This window comes from Tupaia chinensis, unplaced genomic scaffold (assembly GCF_000334495.1).
Source record: "Tupaia chinensis unplaced genomic scaffold, TupChi_1.0 Scaffold000318_1, whole genome shotgun sequence".
NCBI lineage: Eukaryota > Metazoa > Chordata > Mammalia > Scandentia > Tupaiidae > Tupaia > Tupaia belangeri.
In genome coordinates, this window is record NW_006159811.1 from 5,699,379 (window position 1) to 5,716,905 (window position 17,527).

At 36.8% G+C, this 17,527-nt stretch overlaps 1 protein-coding gene across 3 annotated transcripts in view; it reads left to right on the forward strand.

The window, feature by feature from the left end:
* CNOT6L (CCR4-NOT transcription complex subunit 6 like) overlaps window positions 1-17,222 on the forward strand; it is an 89,180-nt gene extending 71,958 nt beyond the window's left edge. For all 3 annotated transcript variants that reach the window (XM_006151471.3, XM_027773069.1, XM_027773070.1), the window contains 5 exons: window positions 4,467-4,618; window positions 8,029-8,256; window positions 10,901-11,103; window positions 15,063-15,990; window positions 16,044-17,222. In XM_006151471.3, the coding sequence (XP_006151533.2) occupies window positions 4,467-4,618; window positions 8,029-8,256; window positions 10,901-11,103; window positions 15,063-15,275 (796 nt within the window). In that variant the 3' untranslated portion in view covers window positions 15,276-15,990; window positions 16,044-17,222. The remainder of the gene's footprint in view (window positions 1-4,466; window positions 4,619-8,028; window positions 8,257-10,900; window positions 11,104-15,062; window positions 15,991-16,043) is intronic.
* Window positions 17,223-17,527: the final 305 nt, after the last annotated feature.

A 17,527-nucleotide genomic window follows, 5' to 3' on the forward strand; every position in this document is an offset into this window, starting at 1 on the left:
AAGGTACATGTACTGGCCAGAGAAAAAGATGGGGGGAAAGAGAGAAATCACTTCCCAGTGGAATGCAGTCTTCTCCATCCTGTCAGGTTGGGGCATGCCTGTTCATGCCTGTTGTGTTTTTCAAGCTGCTGGGCATGGACCTCGAATCGTGGTTAGCCAGCCCTGTGAGATCTGGCCTCCTGTGTATAGTACAAATCACAGTGCTGCAGAGTCAGCCCTAGAATCTTCTTTTTTTTTTTTAATGCCAGTGTGTGTGTGTGTGTATGTTCTTGCGTGCAAGAGCGCATGCACATACCCCTCTCCCCATGGAACCTGGTCACGCTGAGGTCCCCTTTCCTCCATTTCCCCCATTCTGTCAGGATCTTGGGCACACACATGTGCCAGTGTTTCTTAAATCACTAGGATGAAGACTTGAACCCCGGTTGGTCCCGTGGTTCTGGCATCCTTTGTGCAGTGCTTAACTGTTTGGCCCACATTTTGGTTTTAGGTACATATGAATGTAGAATTGAGAAGATCTGACTTAAGAGTGAAAAAAACCAAAAAGTTTTAGATACATTCTTATTTGGTTTATAATTAATGTGGTCATCCCCAAGCTGCAATTACAGTTTTTAGTCTTTATTAACAAAAATATTAGGTTGTCGGGAAAGGCATGGCATATTTTTCTATGCAAAAGTGCATCATGACTTTCCCAACAACCCAGTATAATAAAAAAAGAAGACAGTGTATTTTGTTTATGCCTAGTTCTAAGTACTGTACTTCTGAGTGGACTTGAATTATGTGGTTAACAACTGTATAGCTCTGTATATTATACAGGAATTGACTGACTGTTTTCTACAGAGGGCCTCAGTTGTCAGATATTTAAAGTGGTGTTACATTGGAGAGAAATTGATTTAGTCTATATTTCTTTAAAGAAGAGATCTAGATTTAATTGAAGAGATGGACGAAAGATACAGACACTTTTTTCTTTTTTAGGAGAGAGATTTTTGCTATAGGGAACGTGCACACACCAGAGTCAAAAGAGAAATCACCCCCCAGGGGTGATAGCCACATCACAGCCCCTTCTCCTTCAGTCTCCTCTTGGGATTTTGGGCATGCATGCATACATGCTCGGTGTGAGTTTTAAGCCACCAGGTCTGGGACTCAAACCATGGTCAAGAGTGAGAGTCCAGTAACATAACCATTACACCATCTGTTGGTCCCAAGAAAGACATTTCGTATACTTATAATACTAGCCTCTTTACCAGTCTCCTTTCCCAAAACAGACTCTGGTAGAAATAAATGTATTCTTATGCTGAAATTTTACTGTTAAGCAGGATATTTAGGCTTTTATTTATAGAATCCTATAAATAAACCTTAGTAGTGTGACTATTTAGAAAGTACCTCCAAAATTATGTACAAGTAATTGAATTGTAGTGTAAAAGTAACGTGTTCAGGGAACAGCAGTTGGAGTAATGGCTATGTTGCTGGACTCCTGGACCTGGTGGCTTAAACTCACACTGGGCACGTGTGCATGTGTGCCCAAGATCCCAAGAGGAGAATGGAGAAGAAGGGATTCCGGCGTGGCCATTCCTCCATCTTTCTGGTGAGCTCATGCGCTCTATAGCAAAATCCTCTCAAAAAAAAAAAAAAAAACTAATGTGTTCATTCAAATGTTGCAAATACCAAAAAAAAATTTTTTCTCAAGAGACATTTTTTGCTATAGGACATGTGCGCTTGTGAGAGAGAGACACACAGAGAGACCGAAAGCAAGAAATTACCTCCCAGGAGGGATGACCACATGACAGTCCTTTCTCCATTTTCCTCTTGGGATTTTGGGCATGAGCGCACACGCGCTCAGCTTGAGTTTAAGCTCCCAGGTCCAGGACTCGAACTGTGGTTGACTCTGTGTCTAGCAGCATAACTATTATGCCATCTGCTGGTCCTGCAAATACCAAAGTTTAATGCTTTGGAAATCATTAACATGTTCCTGATGTGTGTGCTGCTTAATTGACTGGCTTTGTTATGAACCTCTGAATCAAGTTTCTGTCTGGTCTGTCCACCTTTCTGGAATGCAAGGCCAATTATTTACTAATATCTGTGCATATATGTGATTCAGGATTTTATTAATACTTTGTAATAAAATAAAATACAGAAATCAATTAGATCCCAGGCAGATATGAAACTGTAATTATTTATACTTTCTTATTTTAAGTATTTATAGTCATCAAAAAGGTTTTCAGTGATTGATTTATTTTAACTTGATATTTGATCTGTTTTAAATATAAGACATATATATGTGGTTTTAAATAATATCACATCCTTGCTTAGAACCTTTAGTTATTCATCTTTCTCCATCTCTAACATCATTTCATACCTTTTTATTCTTTTTAGCCTGTGAATTTATAAAACTGTTTGCTTGTTTTAAGGCTTTGCTTTTTTCCTTCTGTTTGGAATGCTTTTAATCCCGTTCTTCCCTTTGATAACTCCTCATCCTTCATGTTTCAGTTTAAAGATCACTTCATTAGAGTGGAGAATGGAAACTGTTCTCCATTAAGCATGCTGAGCTATAAATAGGCACATGACCTGACCCTTTTTACTTCTTAGCACATATGAGACATTTGGAATTGGATCAGGGAGGGGAGTATTATTTCATCTAGCATAGCACCCTCTGGCATAGTGTGCTTTCAGTTAATGTTTTTGAAGAGATGGGAACATCCTTCTGTCTTTAAACCTAGGAGGAAAATGGGAGGGTCTGTTATGAAGGCAAAGATATTTCTTCTCCATTTAACACCTAGTGATTAGTGCAGTTTTTTTTGATCATTTATAAATATTTCACATATTAATAAAATTAGGCTGCAAGAGATTAAATAGCTTGGCCAAGGTCACTTTGTTATTAAATGCAAATGCTAACTAATTCTATTATATCCTACAATTCTGTAATACTTAATAATTTGACACTAAGGAGAGAAAATACTGTCAGTGCAGAAGCTGTATCCACAAGAACACTTTTCCTCACATCATAGAACCTTTCTCTGAACATTTATATCCAGTCGCAACTTTCTAGTTAAAGGCAAATGGAAAAAAATTTGTTATTCCTCAGCTTAGGGTGTGTCCCTCCTCTTTCTTGACAAATCTCTTGATATGGTGGGAATAAAAATGCAAAATGGGTACGTAGGTTTTATTATTTATTCTCATTAACTTGGCTGACTCAGTTAAGATTGTGTGTATCTTTAAATGCCAGAAAAATCTCAGCAGTAGCTTAAACAAATGGGGGAAGGGTAATATTCTCTCACACAGAAGTGTACAAATAGGCAGTCCAGAACTAGTTCTGCTGGTTCCCCAACTTCATAAGATTGACTTTTGCCTTCCTGCCTCTTATGGTGTGAGCACAGGATGGTTACTGATCCTGTAAGTACCAGCTAGAAGCAGCAAAAGTGTGAAAGGGTGTGTGTATGTGTGTGTATACATATACACACATGTATACACACACAAACACATATGCCTTTTTTGGGAGGGAGAGGTTTTTGCTATAGGGCGTGTGCGCTCACCAGAAAGACAGAAAGTAAGAAATCACCTCCCCAGGGGAATGACCATGCCACAATCCCTTCTCCTCCATTGTCCTCTTGGGATCTTGGGCATATATACACATGCACTTGAGTGAGTTTAAGCCACTGGGTCTGGGACTCGAACCGTGGTCAACTACATGGGAATCTCGCGACAGAGCCATTACACCAACTGTTGATCCCACACACGACTTTTTGTTTTGCTTTTTTGCTAGAGTGTGCTTGCACTTGCCAGGGAGAAAGGAAGAGGGAGAAAGCACCTCTTAATGGGGTATGGTCACACTATAATCCCTTCCCCTCCATTTCTCCATCCTGTTAAGATTTTGGACACACATGTACACAGACCCAGAATGTTTTTCTTTTTCTTTTTTTTTTGGGGGGGGGGGCGGGGGGGGGATTTTTGCTATAGGGCACATGTACTTGCCAGAGAGAGAGAGAGGGAGGCAGAGAGTAAGAAATCACCCCCCAGGTAGAATGGCCATGCTGCAGTTCCTTTTCTTCCACTCTCCTTTCTGGATCTTGGGCACGTATGCACATTCGCCTGGTGTTAATTTTTTAAGCTGCTTGGGATTAGAACCATGGTCAACTATATGAGAATTCAGCAGTGTAACCATTACACCCTCTGCTGATCCCAAAATGTTTCTTGAACTGCTGGGTTGAGGATTCAGACTGTGCAGTTAGCCATGTGGGATCCAGCTCCCTTAACCACCAGGCCACAAGATACCCCTCCAAGAAAGTTGTGGTAGTAATCAGACTTCCCATGTCTCATTGGCAAGAACTGTATCATATGGCCACTTGCAATTAGAAAATGATTATGGAGACAATGAATAGTTTTTGTGCCTCATATCTCTTCATTTAAATGTATCTTTTAGCATGATAGTCCAAATACCTAAAATCATAATAATAATGCATTGTACCTTTTAGATTTACATTGGTGCAGAAGCATACAGTGGAATTTAACCAAGTGGCAATGGCTAATTCAGATGGATCCGAAGCTATGCTGAACAGAGTGATGACAAAAGATAATATTGGCGTTGCTGTGGTATTAGAGGTCCACAAAGAGTTATTTGGAGCAGGTGAGTACAATTTAAAATATTCTTACCAACACCATCCCAAGTTTTCCCATCTCAAAACAAGAGAATCTTGCTATTATTTATTGCAAAGTTCTTTTCTTGTCTTTTGAGGAAAATTAAGGGAGTTTGGCAAGAAAATAGCACTAATTTTGTAAAGCATCATATATTTCCTGGAGTATTCTACAGTCTCTACATACTCATTTTTACTTACCACATAATCTCTGTTCGGTCATTTTAACATGCCATTAATTCAAAAGATTCTTTGCAATAGGGAATGTCTTAGTTAGGCTGAATTTAGAACTTATGATTACTTGGTCCTCTTTAGAGCCGTATTTTTAGCTTCCTGAGTATGGATCTTTTGTCTTTAAGGTTAACTACTTGGCACATTTTCTCTAATTTCTTTGTTATGTCTCAGTCATTGTCAGGGTAAGAGCTGGAGCCTTTATCTACTCGGTACTTTTCTTCAGCATTTTAGATTATTTATAGCTTCCTTCAGAGTCAGAAACTCATTATGTACTTTGCATTATCCAGACCTTTTTACCTTTTCTGCTGCCCATCTTCAAGAATTCTATTGTTTATTAGGACATTTTAAGTAAGAGGAAGAAGCTGGTTAGATCACATCAGTACTTTCCCCCCCTCTGCTTTTTGTCAAGAAAAAATTTTTGTCTTGAGTGTTGATTTGAATTATTGAGACCATGCAATATATGTCAAACTCCAGTTTTCTTCAGTTTATTCATTACCAAGACAGTTGGTACTGGACCAGTCAAATGGTGTGGTGGTTAAGGTGGCCGGATCCCATGTGGCTGACTGCACAGTTCCAGTCGTGGAGTCGGCAGCTTGAAAAACACACTTAGGCACATGTGTGTGTGTGTCCAAACTCCCAAAAGGAGAGTAGAGGAAAAGGGATTATGGTGTGGGCATCCCTCCCAAGGGGTACTTTCTCACTTTCTGTCTCTCTCTCCCTTTCTTTCTCTAGCAAGCTCATGTACTGTATAGCAAATTAAATAATAATAATAATAAAGATAACTTACTTCTTATGAGAATTTGAGTTTTTAACTTATTTTTACTGTTGGTTTTTTTTTTTACTTTCATTATTTCTACTGTATTTTTAAACCTATTTTTATGTCCTATATGTCTCAAAAGTTCAGTTTTTTTCTAATACTGTGACAACTAAATTTATTTTGGAGTATTCCTCTCCTAACTTGCAGAAGAATAATTTTCAATTATACAATAGACTTTCACATTCTGAATTATGTGTCTCTTGTACTAGAAGGAGAATTTAATTATATAAAAAATGCTCATAGTGCCTTTGAAGGAGTAAATTTTTAGTGTTTAATACAGTGAATAATTTATATCGAAATGTGAAACTAAAGCTTCTAGGAAAAGAAGACATCTTGGAAAATTTTTGGCTACAGGTATTTATCTTATGATTAAATTGCTTTGACAATTACTATTTCTGTCCCATATAACAGATTCTTCAGTTACTTGTTTTCTTCACATTAAAGATACTTACAGCTCAAAGGAAACTTAACATCTCCAAAATAACAGACCTAAAAAATTAGGTCTTTTTCTCTAGACTTTATATTTCAATAGAAAAAAATTTCAAAGATATTTCTATAGAAGTTTCAATAGAAAAATTTGTATGTTCACTGACATTCCAAAGTAAACAAAGAAAAAAATGAGCAATTCCTCATCTTGTTCACACTCTGTAGGAATAGCTCTGGTTCATTTTCTGTAGACATACTAACAGAATATGTATATAGTTTTACTTGAATGATATCATACCACACCCACTAAGCTTCATGCCTTGTGTATTTTATGGACACCTTTCTCTCTCATTACATTAAACTAACCTGTTAGGCTTAATTTTCTTAATTTTTAATGGATTACCTTGTTCACATTTGGAAAATAGCATGTTAATATTTATTTTGATAGAATTAAAAAAAAAACATAGAATTTTAAGGATAAAAGGAACCTTAGAGATTTTCTAGTTGAATATCTTGTTTTTCAAATGAACTTGAGCACCAGAAAGGTTAAACAACTGGCCCAGGACCACACAAAACAGCTAGTAATGAACCAGATACAAGACTTAAGTGTCTAGACTTTGAGAGCATACTACTCCCTAATTCTTATTTTAAAAATAACTTTATTTTCAAATAGCAATGAATTCATTTGGGTGGCAAGTTGAAAATTTACTTCCTTATTTTAGGAAGTATAGGTTAGCATAAATGTTATAGTTACAGTAGGTTATACTGATCTAATAAACTGCCTCTACTACTGACCTATTCCTGTTGTGCTGAAATACAAGGTGAATGAGTACCAGGTAATGGGAAGAATTTAAATTAAAATTTAGTTACCTCCAGTCGTTGAAAATCTGCCTCACTAGGTTATTGTGATAGTTAAAATGACAGAGATATTTAAAATTGCTGTTTAAATAAAAACTTCAGCAAATGCAAGGTACTGTAATCAGATGTTGATTATATCGTGGCATAATTCCTAACTTGGGCATAGAGAGCTGGGGCCAGCAAACTTCTTTAAAGGGCTAGGCTCTGTGGACCACCACTTTTGTCTTCCTTTTTTGTTTACATTTCTTTGTAAAACCTTCCCTAAAAACATGTAGTTGACCAGATTTAGCCCATGGGCTACAGTTTGCCAACTGGATCTAGAAGAGTAATATTCATATCAGGATTACCAAGATTTTAGTCCTTTAGCTTCTAAGAACTACTTAATGAGATAAAAGGGAAGGTATGAGAGGTATAAGTTCATAGAAATGAGTTAAGAGTGGCTATGTTCTTGAGAGAACCTTAAAAATACCACATTTTTTCCTTTAGTTACTACCGTAGGGCACATGTGCTTGCCACAGAGAGAGAATGAGAAGGAAAGTGAGAAATCACCGCCAAGGGGAAAGGGCCACACTGCAGTCCTTTCCCCTCTGGATATTGGGCACACATGCACACACTCCCACACATACCTGGTGTGATTTGCAAGCTGCCAGGTTTGTGACTCAAACCACACAGTTGGCCATGTGAGATCCAGCTGCCTTAAACACTACAACACTGGCCCTAAAATACCACTCTTCAGGCTGGCTCTATTGCCTAGTGGTGAAGGTAGCTAGATCCCACATGACCAACCTGTGGTTTGAGTCCTGGACACACTGGCTTGAGAAACATAATGGGTACATATATATACATGCCCAGAATCCAGAAGGGAGGGAGAGATGGAAGAGAAGGAATTGTGGCATGACCCTTTCCCATGAGGGATGCTTTCTTCTCTCACTATCTCTCACTGATGAGTGCAGGCACCCTCTGACCAAAAAAAAAAAAAAAAAAGAAAGAAAGAAAGAAAAGATTAAAGATACCACTTTCTTGAAACAAAGCATAACCTTATCTTCTTTTTGTAACATTTAAATTTAGGTATGAAGCCTATTCATGCTGCAGACAAACAGCTGCTTATAGTGGCAAATGCCCACATGCATTGGGACCCAGAGTATTCTGATGTGAAACTCATCCAGACCATGATGTTTGTCTCAGAGGTTAAAAACATTCTGGAGAAAGCCTCTAGTAGGCCTGGCAGCCCAACTGCAGATCCTAATTCCATCCCGCTGGTGCTATGTGCAGATCTTAACTCATTGCCAGATTCAGGTATTTATAACGTTTCCTCATTGCTTTTACTTTTGGTCCAAAGGCCATGTAGATATTAACTTTTGAGAAATTTCTGAATTGGGGAGTACATCAGTGAAAATCTTACAGAAGAGACATGGTCATTGACACAAGTTTAATATAGAAGTTATTTTCAAAGATACAGGAAGCAAACAATAAATGGTGCAGTACTCTACCACCAAAGTGGTTAGGATCCCTTTAGCACCCTATACCTAAAGCGGAAAGGTAATGGGAACTGTCATCAGAACTTGGAAAAATTGGTTATAGTTGTTAGGGGAAAGTCAGATAATAGGAATAATGGCTTTCAATGGAACGTTGCAGTCAGTCTCTGGTAGATGAGCAAGAATGGGGCCAGGGGAATATATACCCCTTCTACCCTCTGTTCCTGTCCTCTGATCTACCAGTGCTGCCCATTGACCAAATCTAAGTGGAAGTTAAGGGAGGCAATTTGCAGTTGATGCAATAAGGATCGGCCTCCTGAGGCTCCTAGTGCAGTGGAGAAGGGTGATCTGAAGGAGCAACCAGAACATATTCATTGTAGGTAGTTATCTAGTTTAATAACTTTGGGAACTTTTAAGTGAATTTATTAAATGGTATTTGAATACTGATGTTAAGTAAAGAATCAAAATTCTCTTAAAATTTCATGTTTCTTATTGAGCTCCATTAAACTACTTCATGTCCAAATATATGTTATTTTAGATTTTTATAGAAGTCTACATTGTAGATATTCAATTTCAAATAAAAAACATTACAATAGTATTATTTTGCTATTACCCAAGCATATTCTAAATTTTGTGTATTTCCATTACTAGGCTATTTAATTAAAATTATTTAAAATCATCACTTAAAAATAAATATAGCTCTAATGCCTGTACTTGGAATAAAGTTGCAAAGCTGGAGAACATTTTTTTCTCTTTAGCAAATAAATGATGAAATTATTGTTTACAGATGTTTGTCTTCAACCCTTAGCCTAACTGGCATCTGAACCATATCCTTCTTTCTTAATCTTTTTTTTTTTTTTAAGTTGAATTGCTGTCAGGTGCAAGGTTTCCTCCTATTTCATTTGATTTGCTTAAGGTCATTAATTGTCATTTGGCAGCACAGTACAGTGAGTGACTCTGGAGTCAGTCTGTCAATGTTGGATCTTGATTCTGCCATTTAAGAACTATGCAGTCGATGACTAACATCCTCATTTTTAATAAGGGGATAATAACTTTATCTACCTTGTTGAGTTGTTTGTGAGGTTGAAGTGTATAGAGCATTTAGAACAGTGCCTAGCATGTAATAAATGCTAGATAAATGATAGCTCCTTTTGAGCTATTCACAATACTGGTATTGTGCTCATCACTTATTCATTATAACTTGCTATCATTCCAGATCACAAGTAGAACGAAATGACTCTTAACAGTGCTCACTAATCATGATAATAAGGGTTGCAACACTTATGTTTGCTGATTCAGTGGATGTAGTGTGTGTTTTTAAATGCTACTACTCTCTGCAGCATTTTAGACACATTTATTATTTTTGGCCAAGTTGTGTATCTCTGGCATATCACATTAAAAAAAAGAAAATTTTGTCTGAGAGTACATGCACTCACCAGAGAGAGACAGAGGAGAGGGAGAAAGCATCTCCCAGTGGGGCATGGTCATCCTGCAGTCCCCTTCTCAATTTTCATATCCTGTCGGGTTTGTGGCATGCATGTAGGCACGTGTCTTGGCATGTTTTCAGGCCATCAAGTCCGAGATTTGAACTGCATGGTCAGCCATATGGAATCTGGCTCTCCCAGCCACCTGGCCACAGGCCAGCCCTAGCATATAAAATTCTTTACAGTGTCAGACTGAAAAAAACTCACCCTGGGCAAAGGTAAAAAATTATAGCGTCTAGCTGATCCTAGACCTTGATATTGAAGATGTGAAATCTGTTTTCGTCATAAATGATTTTTTTATTATGTATTGCCATAATGACATATTTTCAAAGTTGTTTTGGTTTGCATAGAATGAAAAGAAGCTAAAGAGAAAGATTTGGAATAATATTCCAAAATAATATAATATTTTTTTGGGGGGAGAGGTTTTTGCTTAGGGTGTGTGTGCTCACCAGAATTAAAAAGACAGTGATTTAGAAAGCGAGAAATCATCCCCCGGGGGGATGGCCACGCCGCAATCCCTTCTCCTCTATTCTCCTCCTGGGATCTTGGGCACGCATGTACATGTGCCTGGTGTGAGTTTAAGCCACTGAGTCTGGGACTCAAACTGCTGTCAACTACATGGGAGTCCAGCGATGTAGCCATCACGTCATCTGCTGGTCCCAATATTCCAAATTTAGAGTTAAGACATTCCTGGTGAATGCCACATTAGATCCCAGAAATAATTTTTAGCCCAAACAACGACTAAAAAACCGAGGCTGTTTCTGGGTAATCCTAATACTTGTTCTGAAATAAGCAAATATTCAGTTGAATCATGTAAAATTGCTGATATTTTTTCAACAATAAAATGACTGTTTTTAGTATATAGCACAAGCAATAAAACTACTATGAACTTGGTGCAACCACCTGGCAACAGGTGTTGGCAATAAAGTCTTATATAAGGACTAAGTGCTAACTGTAGTGTTCCTTCCTTTATTCTGCTAGGTGTTGTGGAATATTTAAGTAATGGAGGAGTAGCTGACAACCATAAAGACTTCAAGGAACTAAGGTACAATGAGTGTCTTATGAACTTCAGCTGCAATGGAAAGAATGGAAGCTCAGAAGGGAGAATCACACATGGCTTCCAACTTAAGAGCGCCTATGAAAATAACTTGATGCCTTACACCAATTACACCTTTGATTTCAAAGTGAGTTGCTGGTGTAGATATTATTTCAAATATAAGCATATGGCAAGAAAGGTGTAAATTCTTTACTAATTATATAATCTTTAGGAGTTTTAGATTATGGAAATGTCAAGGCTAAATATGCCCTGAAGTTTAAGGAGATCTCTTAGTTTTTGTGGTTATTATTGTTGTCCTGAGAATTTTTTAAAGCTTTCATTTGTTCAGAATTCAGACATGTTGTTAAGTTCTAAAATGCTTACTGATGTGCTATTCACTCACTGTTTAAAGTACTTTGTATATATTAGTAATGTTACTCCTCACATGTCATAGCATCTGTGATTTTTCAGCAGCCCCCAAAAATAAATGCCTACTGTAGCTGAACACATCTTGAATGAATTTATGTAGTATTCCATCAAAAGTTTTTTAGTACTTCCTACTGATACCTTATTTATCCATTTCCAGGCTTCTTTTGGGAATGGAGTTAGAGGAAGTTTACTTAAGATTTATGATATGTTCATGTAATTTGTACTAATATTTTCTACACAATGAAACAGGTTAAAAAAGGAAACTTTTTTTTTTTTTTGCAAAATAAAAATTGGAGGACCCATCGTACAAGACCAGCTATTTAGAAAGATTGATGTGATGACTTGTTAGTCCCGTTACTACCCATTACTACCACGGCTAATTTTGTAAGCACTTTTTCCATAGCTCTCTATTTGACTTTCTGGCATTTTAGGCATTTATACTAAAATTTTATACTATACTTTAAAAAGATGCAGATGTTAGAAGGTCATTTGTATAATAAGCTAAGAGGGAGGGAATTTAGGAAGATACCAAAGTAAGTTATGAAATGGACTCCTTCACATTTCCAGGTAACCTTTTTTACCTTTTCGTGTTGATTTCCTTTCTAAAAAACAAAGAGGAGGACAAAGAAAGAAAATTTGTATGATGATATTAGAAATCAACTTTTATAATTCTAAAGTGGGAAAAAAAATTGCTTTGAAGGAGTTTCTTAGGGGCCAGCAGGTGGTGTGGTGGTTAAGGTGTTGGACTCCCCTGTAGCTGACTGTGATTTCAGTCCAGGACCAGACGGTTTGAAAATTAAAACAGTCGTGTGTGTGTGTGTGTGTGTGTGTGTGGCCGCCCCCCAAATCCCAAGAGGATAATAGAGGAGAAGGGATTGCAGCATGGCCATGCTCCCTGTGTAGTGATTTCTCACTTTTCTCACTGTCTCTCTTTGAGGAGCACACATGCCTTATAACAAAAAAGCACTTAAAAAAAATAGTAGCAGGTTTTTAGTATTTTTGCTGTTGGAGTAGATAATTCTATCCATGCTGCGTAGTTTTGTTCAAGTCACTTGTATGCATTGATGTACTGGAAAAAGGAAGCCATGATTTGTAGTGCTTACAGATTCTGTCAGTTAAGTACTTCTATTGCAGTGGATTCTAGACTCTCAGCATGATATGATTGAAAGCCAAGTTGGGAAGAGATACTGAAAAAGCTGATATTAGTTGACTTTAGCATACCACTACTCTTACATAAGCTTAAAGGAACACTTCTAGACTTAATGGTACACTATAGATTAAATTCTATCCTGTGGCTATAATGATATATAATACATCTGCCAACATAACCCAGAAAACCTATAATAAAGTTCTTAAAAAATAAGTTTTGCTAATCCTGCAACTCTTATTGTTGTTTCTGTATGCATGTTGGTAAGGAGGTTTTAAAAATGATTTTTACCTCCCCTAGACTTTTTTTTATTTTGATTTTTTTTTTCAGAGACTTGCTATAGGGTGTGTGCAATCACCAGACAGACTGAGACAGAAAGTGAGAAATCACCCCCAGGGTGCATGGCCATGCTGCAGTCCCTTCTCCATTCTCCTCTTGGGATCTTGGGCATGCATGTACACATACCCTGCATGAGTTTCAAGCCACTGGATCTGGGACTCAAACCATGGACAGTCATGTGGGAGTCCAGCACCTTAACCATTCTACCACCTGCTGGCCCCATACTAAAAGTTTTTAAAGGTTATCTGTTCCTTGTCTGTAAGGCAAAATAAGAGAAAATTTGGGATATTAATCCAAACCATCTTTCTCAGTCATTAAATTGGGTATAAAATTCTGTTTCTTCAAAAAGATCTTGCATGTACTAATAATTGAATAGACATCTTATTGAAGTATCAAATAGTATATTAAAACGTACAGTTAAAGAGCCAGAAATGCCTAGTTCAGAGAGTATCTAATGCTTGTATATATAGGAGGGGAGGGGAGAGGAAGGAAGGGGAGGGGAGAGGAGAAAAGGATAGAACTATTGGGTTGTCAGAAGTCACGATATGTTTTTCTATGCAAAAAATGCATCATGAGATACAGGAATTTTTGAAAGTAAGATTTCATTTGCATTTGATTTTTTTTAATACTTGAAACAAAGGGTGGCCTCATGAGAAATAAAACTACCTTGATCATTAAACCTTTTCTTAAAATGTCACTGTGGGGAACCAGCAGTTAGCCTAATGGCTATGTCGCTGGACTCCCACTTAGTCGACCACGGTTCGTGTCCCGGACCCGGTGGCTTAAAACTCACGCCGGGCGCGTGTGCGTGCGTGCCCAAGATCCCAAGAGGAGAATGGAGGAGAAGGGATTGCAGCGTGACCATCCCCCTGGGGGGTGATTTCTCGCTTTCTGTCTCTCTGTCTCTGTCTGTCTGGCGAGCGCACGCGCCCTATAGCGAAAACCTCTCCAAAAAAAAAAAAAAAAAAGTCACTGTGAAACTAGACATTAACCAAAACTAAGGGCTAATATCTTGTTAGGTATTTGGAGTTAGAATATTAGTGGCAAAAATCCTTTTCTTGACTCAAATAGGTGCTTTAATTTGTGGTAAAGTAAGATTGGACAAGGTATTCTGTCTTAAAAGAACTTGGTATATTTGTCTTGGTCGTTTGAAAATTAGCAGACTGAAGTAGTTGTTTCCAAAATTTCACAATATAATATATCTTTAATTAAGAGAGTTTTTTTTTTTTTTTTGTAGCCCATTTTATTGTGATTCCATTTAAAATACTGGCTAGAACACATTATGTACAGTTTTTGTAAATAATTCCAGGTGTGGAAATGTTTCTCCCTTTTGCCCTCAGTCTCTCCTGATTTTGGAGAGGAACTAGATACGAAGAAATTTTAACTTGGCTTTCTAGCATACATAGCCTGGGACAGTAGGCACACTGATTTTGAGATTTATTGATCAGAAAAATGAAATCATCTAGGTCTAAGAGATACAACTGATAGATATGGTTGTCTGCAGAATAATTTTTGTTTAGGTATCCTTTGTAGTAAGAAAATACAGAATTTAGTATACTGGGGTTTGTGAAAAATTACTATTTTATAATTTTAAACTGAAAAACAGAATAGTTAACTGCGTGTAGTATTTTGTATGTAGCAAATCTGGGAAAGCTGAACTAGGCTTAGCAAGTCTAAAAATGTGCATTTACCATTGCTTTGTTCAGGTATGTTTGGATAATTGAAAATAATGTCAGTTATTAAAAGAATTTGAGTCATACCTTTTTATTCACTGTATGTTTATGTAAGTATTCTTATTTTCTACTTAATATAACTAGTAGTTTAGTTTTCTTAATATTTGTACTGATATGTTAGATTTTTACTAAACCAAACAGGCCAATCCTGTACATACATAGACATCATCTGGTGTATTTAGCTTCTTACTTTATCACTTAAGCACTAATGCAAGGCGTTCTGACCCTAATAAGCTGCTGTGTTTCTTTATTGAGCCACCTTTATTTTATGTAATATCCACTGTAGTCTTGAGCCTTATTTGTCTCACTCTCAAGACAATAGGTACCAGAAATGCAGGTTACTCAGTTATTTGGCATTTCCAAATTATGGATTATTGTTTATTTTTACTAAGTGTGTGTTTTTCTTCTTTTTACTAAGTATGTGTTTTCCTTCTTTTCCAATCCCCAATCTCTTTGCAGGGCGTGATTGACTACATTTTCTATTCCAAGACTCATATGAACGTGCTTGGTGTCCTGGGGCCTTTAGATCCTCAATGGCTGGTTGAGAACAACATCACTGGGTGTCCACACCCTCACATCCCTTCAGACCACTTCTCACTGTTAACACAACTTGAACTCCACCCTCCACTCCTGCCTCTTGTCAATGGTGTTCACTTGCCTAATCGGAGGTAGTGGAGTACTGCCCCGCAAGACGGGGATCTGTTGCTATGGACCTGTACAGTTGTAAATCAAAGTATGTAGGAGTGAAGTATGGCCATCCTTAAGCTGCTTCTTCAGGTTCTTTTCATTATATGTTTGCTATAAGACTTTGTACATTTTTGTGCATATTGATACCATTTGGCACTAGGGTTAGAACCAAAGTATTATTCTCTTTCCAAAATTTTAATTTAAGATGTTTTTAAATTTGACCTACTTCATTTTATATTAGGAGTCAGCATTCATAACTGGTAAATCACCAATCTGAGGCCTGACAACAGTGTATTTGTTTTTGCAAAACAAATACTTTCTTTTGAATGGTCTCAAGTGAGCCGACCATTTTTGTAGAAGACAATTTTTTTAAACTATTGATACAAGATTTTAAACTGAGAAATCACATACTTTGCAGGAAAAACTTCTTGAATTTCTTTTTGGTTCTCCAAGTTGTTTGCACATTAACAAAGCACTTAAATTTGCTTGATCTATACATAAACTATGATATAGTCTCTAGCCATTTAAGGAATTAAAGATGGTTTCACCATATGCTTTCAAGAATCAAGCACTTAATAGCACATGACAGTTTGTTGGCCAAAGGCTGGTTGGTGGGTTTAAATAATTTTTTGATCCCCCTATTAATAATAACCTTATTAGAAATATTAATTCTAAGCCTGTCTCTCCAATTTATTTGTAGGTAACCTTATTAGAAATATTAATTCTAAGCCTGTCTCTCCAATTTATTTATAGGGAAACAGCAAGTAATTTATACTGCCACACCTATTGAAGATAGAATTTGTTATGTTTAAGATGCCCACAAAATTAGTGTCTAGTATTTTTTCATTATTCCTATTTTCTTTTCCATCCGGTTTTGCTAGGAAAACAGATGTAATCTATGTAATTTTTTGCTGTTACAGTCAAATGTTAAAAAAAAAACAAACCTGCTAATAAATAAAAAGGCCCTGATTGAAGTTTCAGAGGAAGGAAGCCATACAGCTATTTCATGTGTTTCCCAAAGTAGGCTAAGTGGCTGTTGGTTTTGGATTTTTTGGTTTTTTTTTTGTTTGTTTTTAAAGGTGATAATGGAAAGGATTTGGTGGGGGTAGGTAAAGAACAAATTTGGGGCAGTAGTTGAAAACCTTCCATCATTTTTTCCTGACTCTAGCTGCCAAATGGCCATCATAATGCTTTTAATCTTTGTTTTCATTGTCTGTCAGGGTTGAATTAAGAAGCTACTGGTTTATTTCCAACTGTTGATGCCTTTAGATATGTTGGAATCCTTTTTTGCCCAGGAGGGGCCAGCTTAAAATCTGCAACTCAAGAGGCAGTGACCGTAATACCGGTTTTATGGGGGAAAATTGGTTGGGTACTTGATGTTAATTATGGCACAGTAACAGGAAAAGGTTGTGTCTGTGTTTTTAAGTTTTTCTTTATTCTGCTTTTTTGCTGCTATAAGAGTTTTCTGAAATTTATATTTTAAACTTTTCATGCACTTTACTGTTTCTAGTCTCAAAATGTGATATTTTTAATAAACAAATTTTCCATTATGTGAATGAAATTTTAAAAGAAAATAGCTTATATTTGTGTCTCACTAATATATAAAGTACAGGTCAAATTTAAATTATTTAATTAGTTTTAAATATATACAATTTGTTTCCTCTTTCAAACCTGACATCTTAGGCTGTTTTATTAGTCTTAAATGATGCATTTCCTTTGGTCATTTTATACTAATTTCTTCCATAGTAAATTAATCAGGCTATTATATAAGGTAACATTTTCCTGAAGGGTAGTTTTAGTGGGAGGGTGGTGGGATGATGTAACATCATATCTGGGACTACATCAGAAGGGTTCTGTGAAACCTAAACTCCCTTTCAAAAGTGCCTAGTGATAGAGGCGTTGTTTGTCATCTATTAAAATTGGAGTGTCATCGTAGTTCAGTGAAGTTTGATGTACAGAAAATATTCTTTTAAAAATGTTAAAGTACCAGAATAAACAAAAAGAAACAACCGTTAGGATGACAGATTTTTCTCAATATGCAGGTATCCCTTCTTATATACCTCAAGCATCCAACATCTAGCCATGCAAATTGATTACCTGAAGCATAGTACTGGAAAGTAGAATAGCATGAAAAACTTAATTTTGTGGACATTACCTTTTTTTGTAATCAGCTACTGTATGTTTTATTTTAGATCTTTGGTTTGGGTGGATTTTCTGCTCTGGAGGTATATGCACTA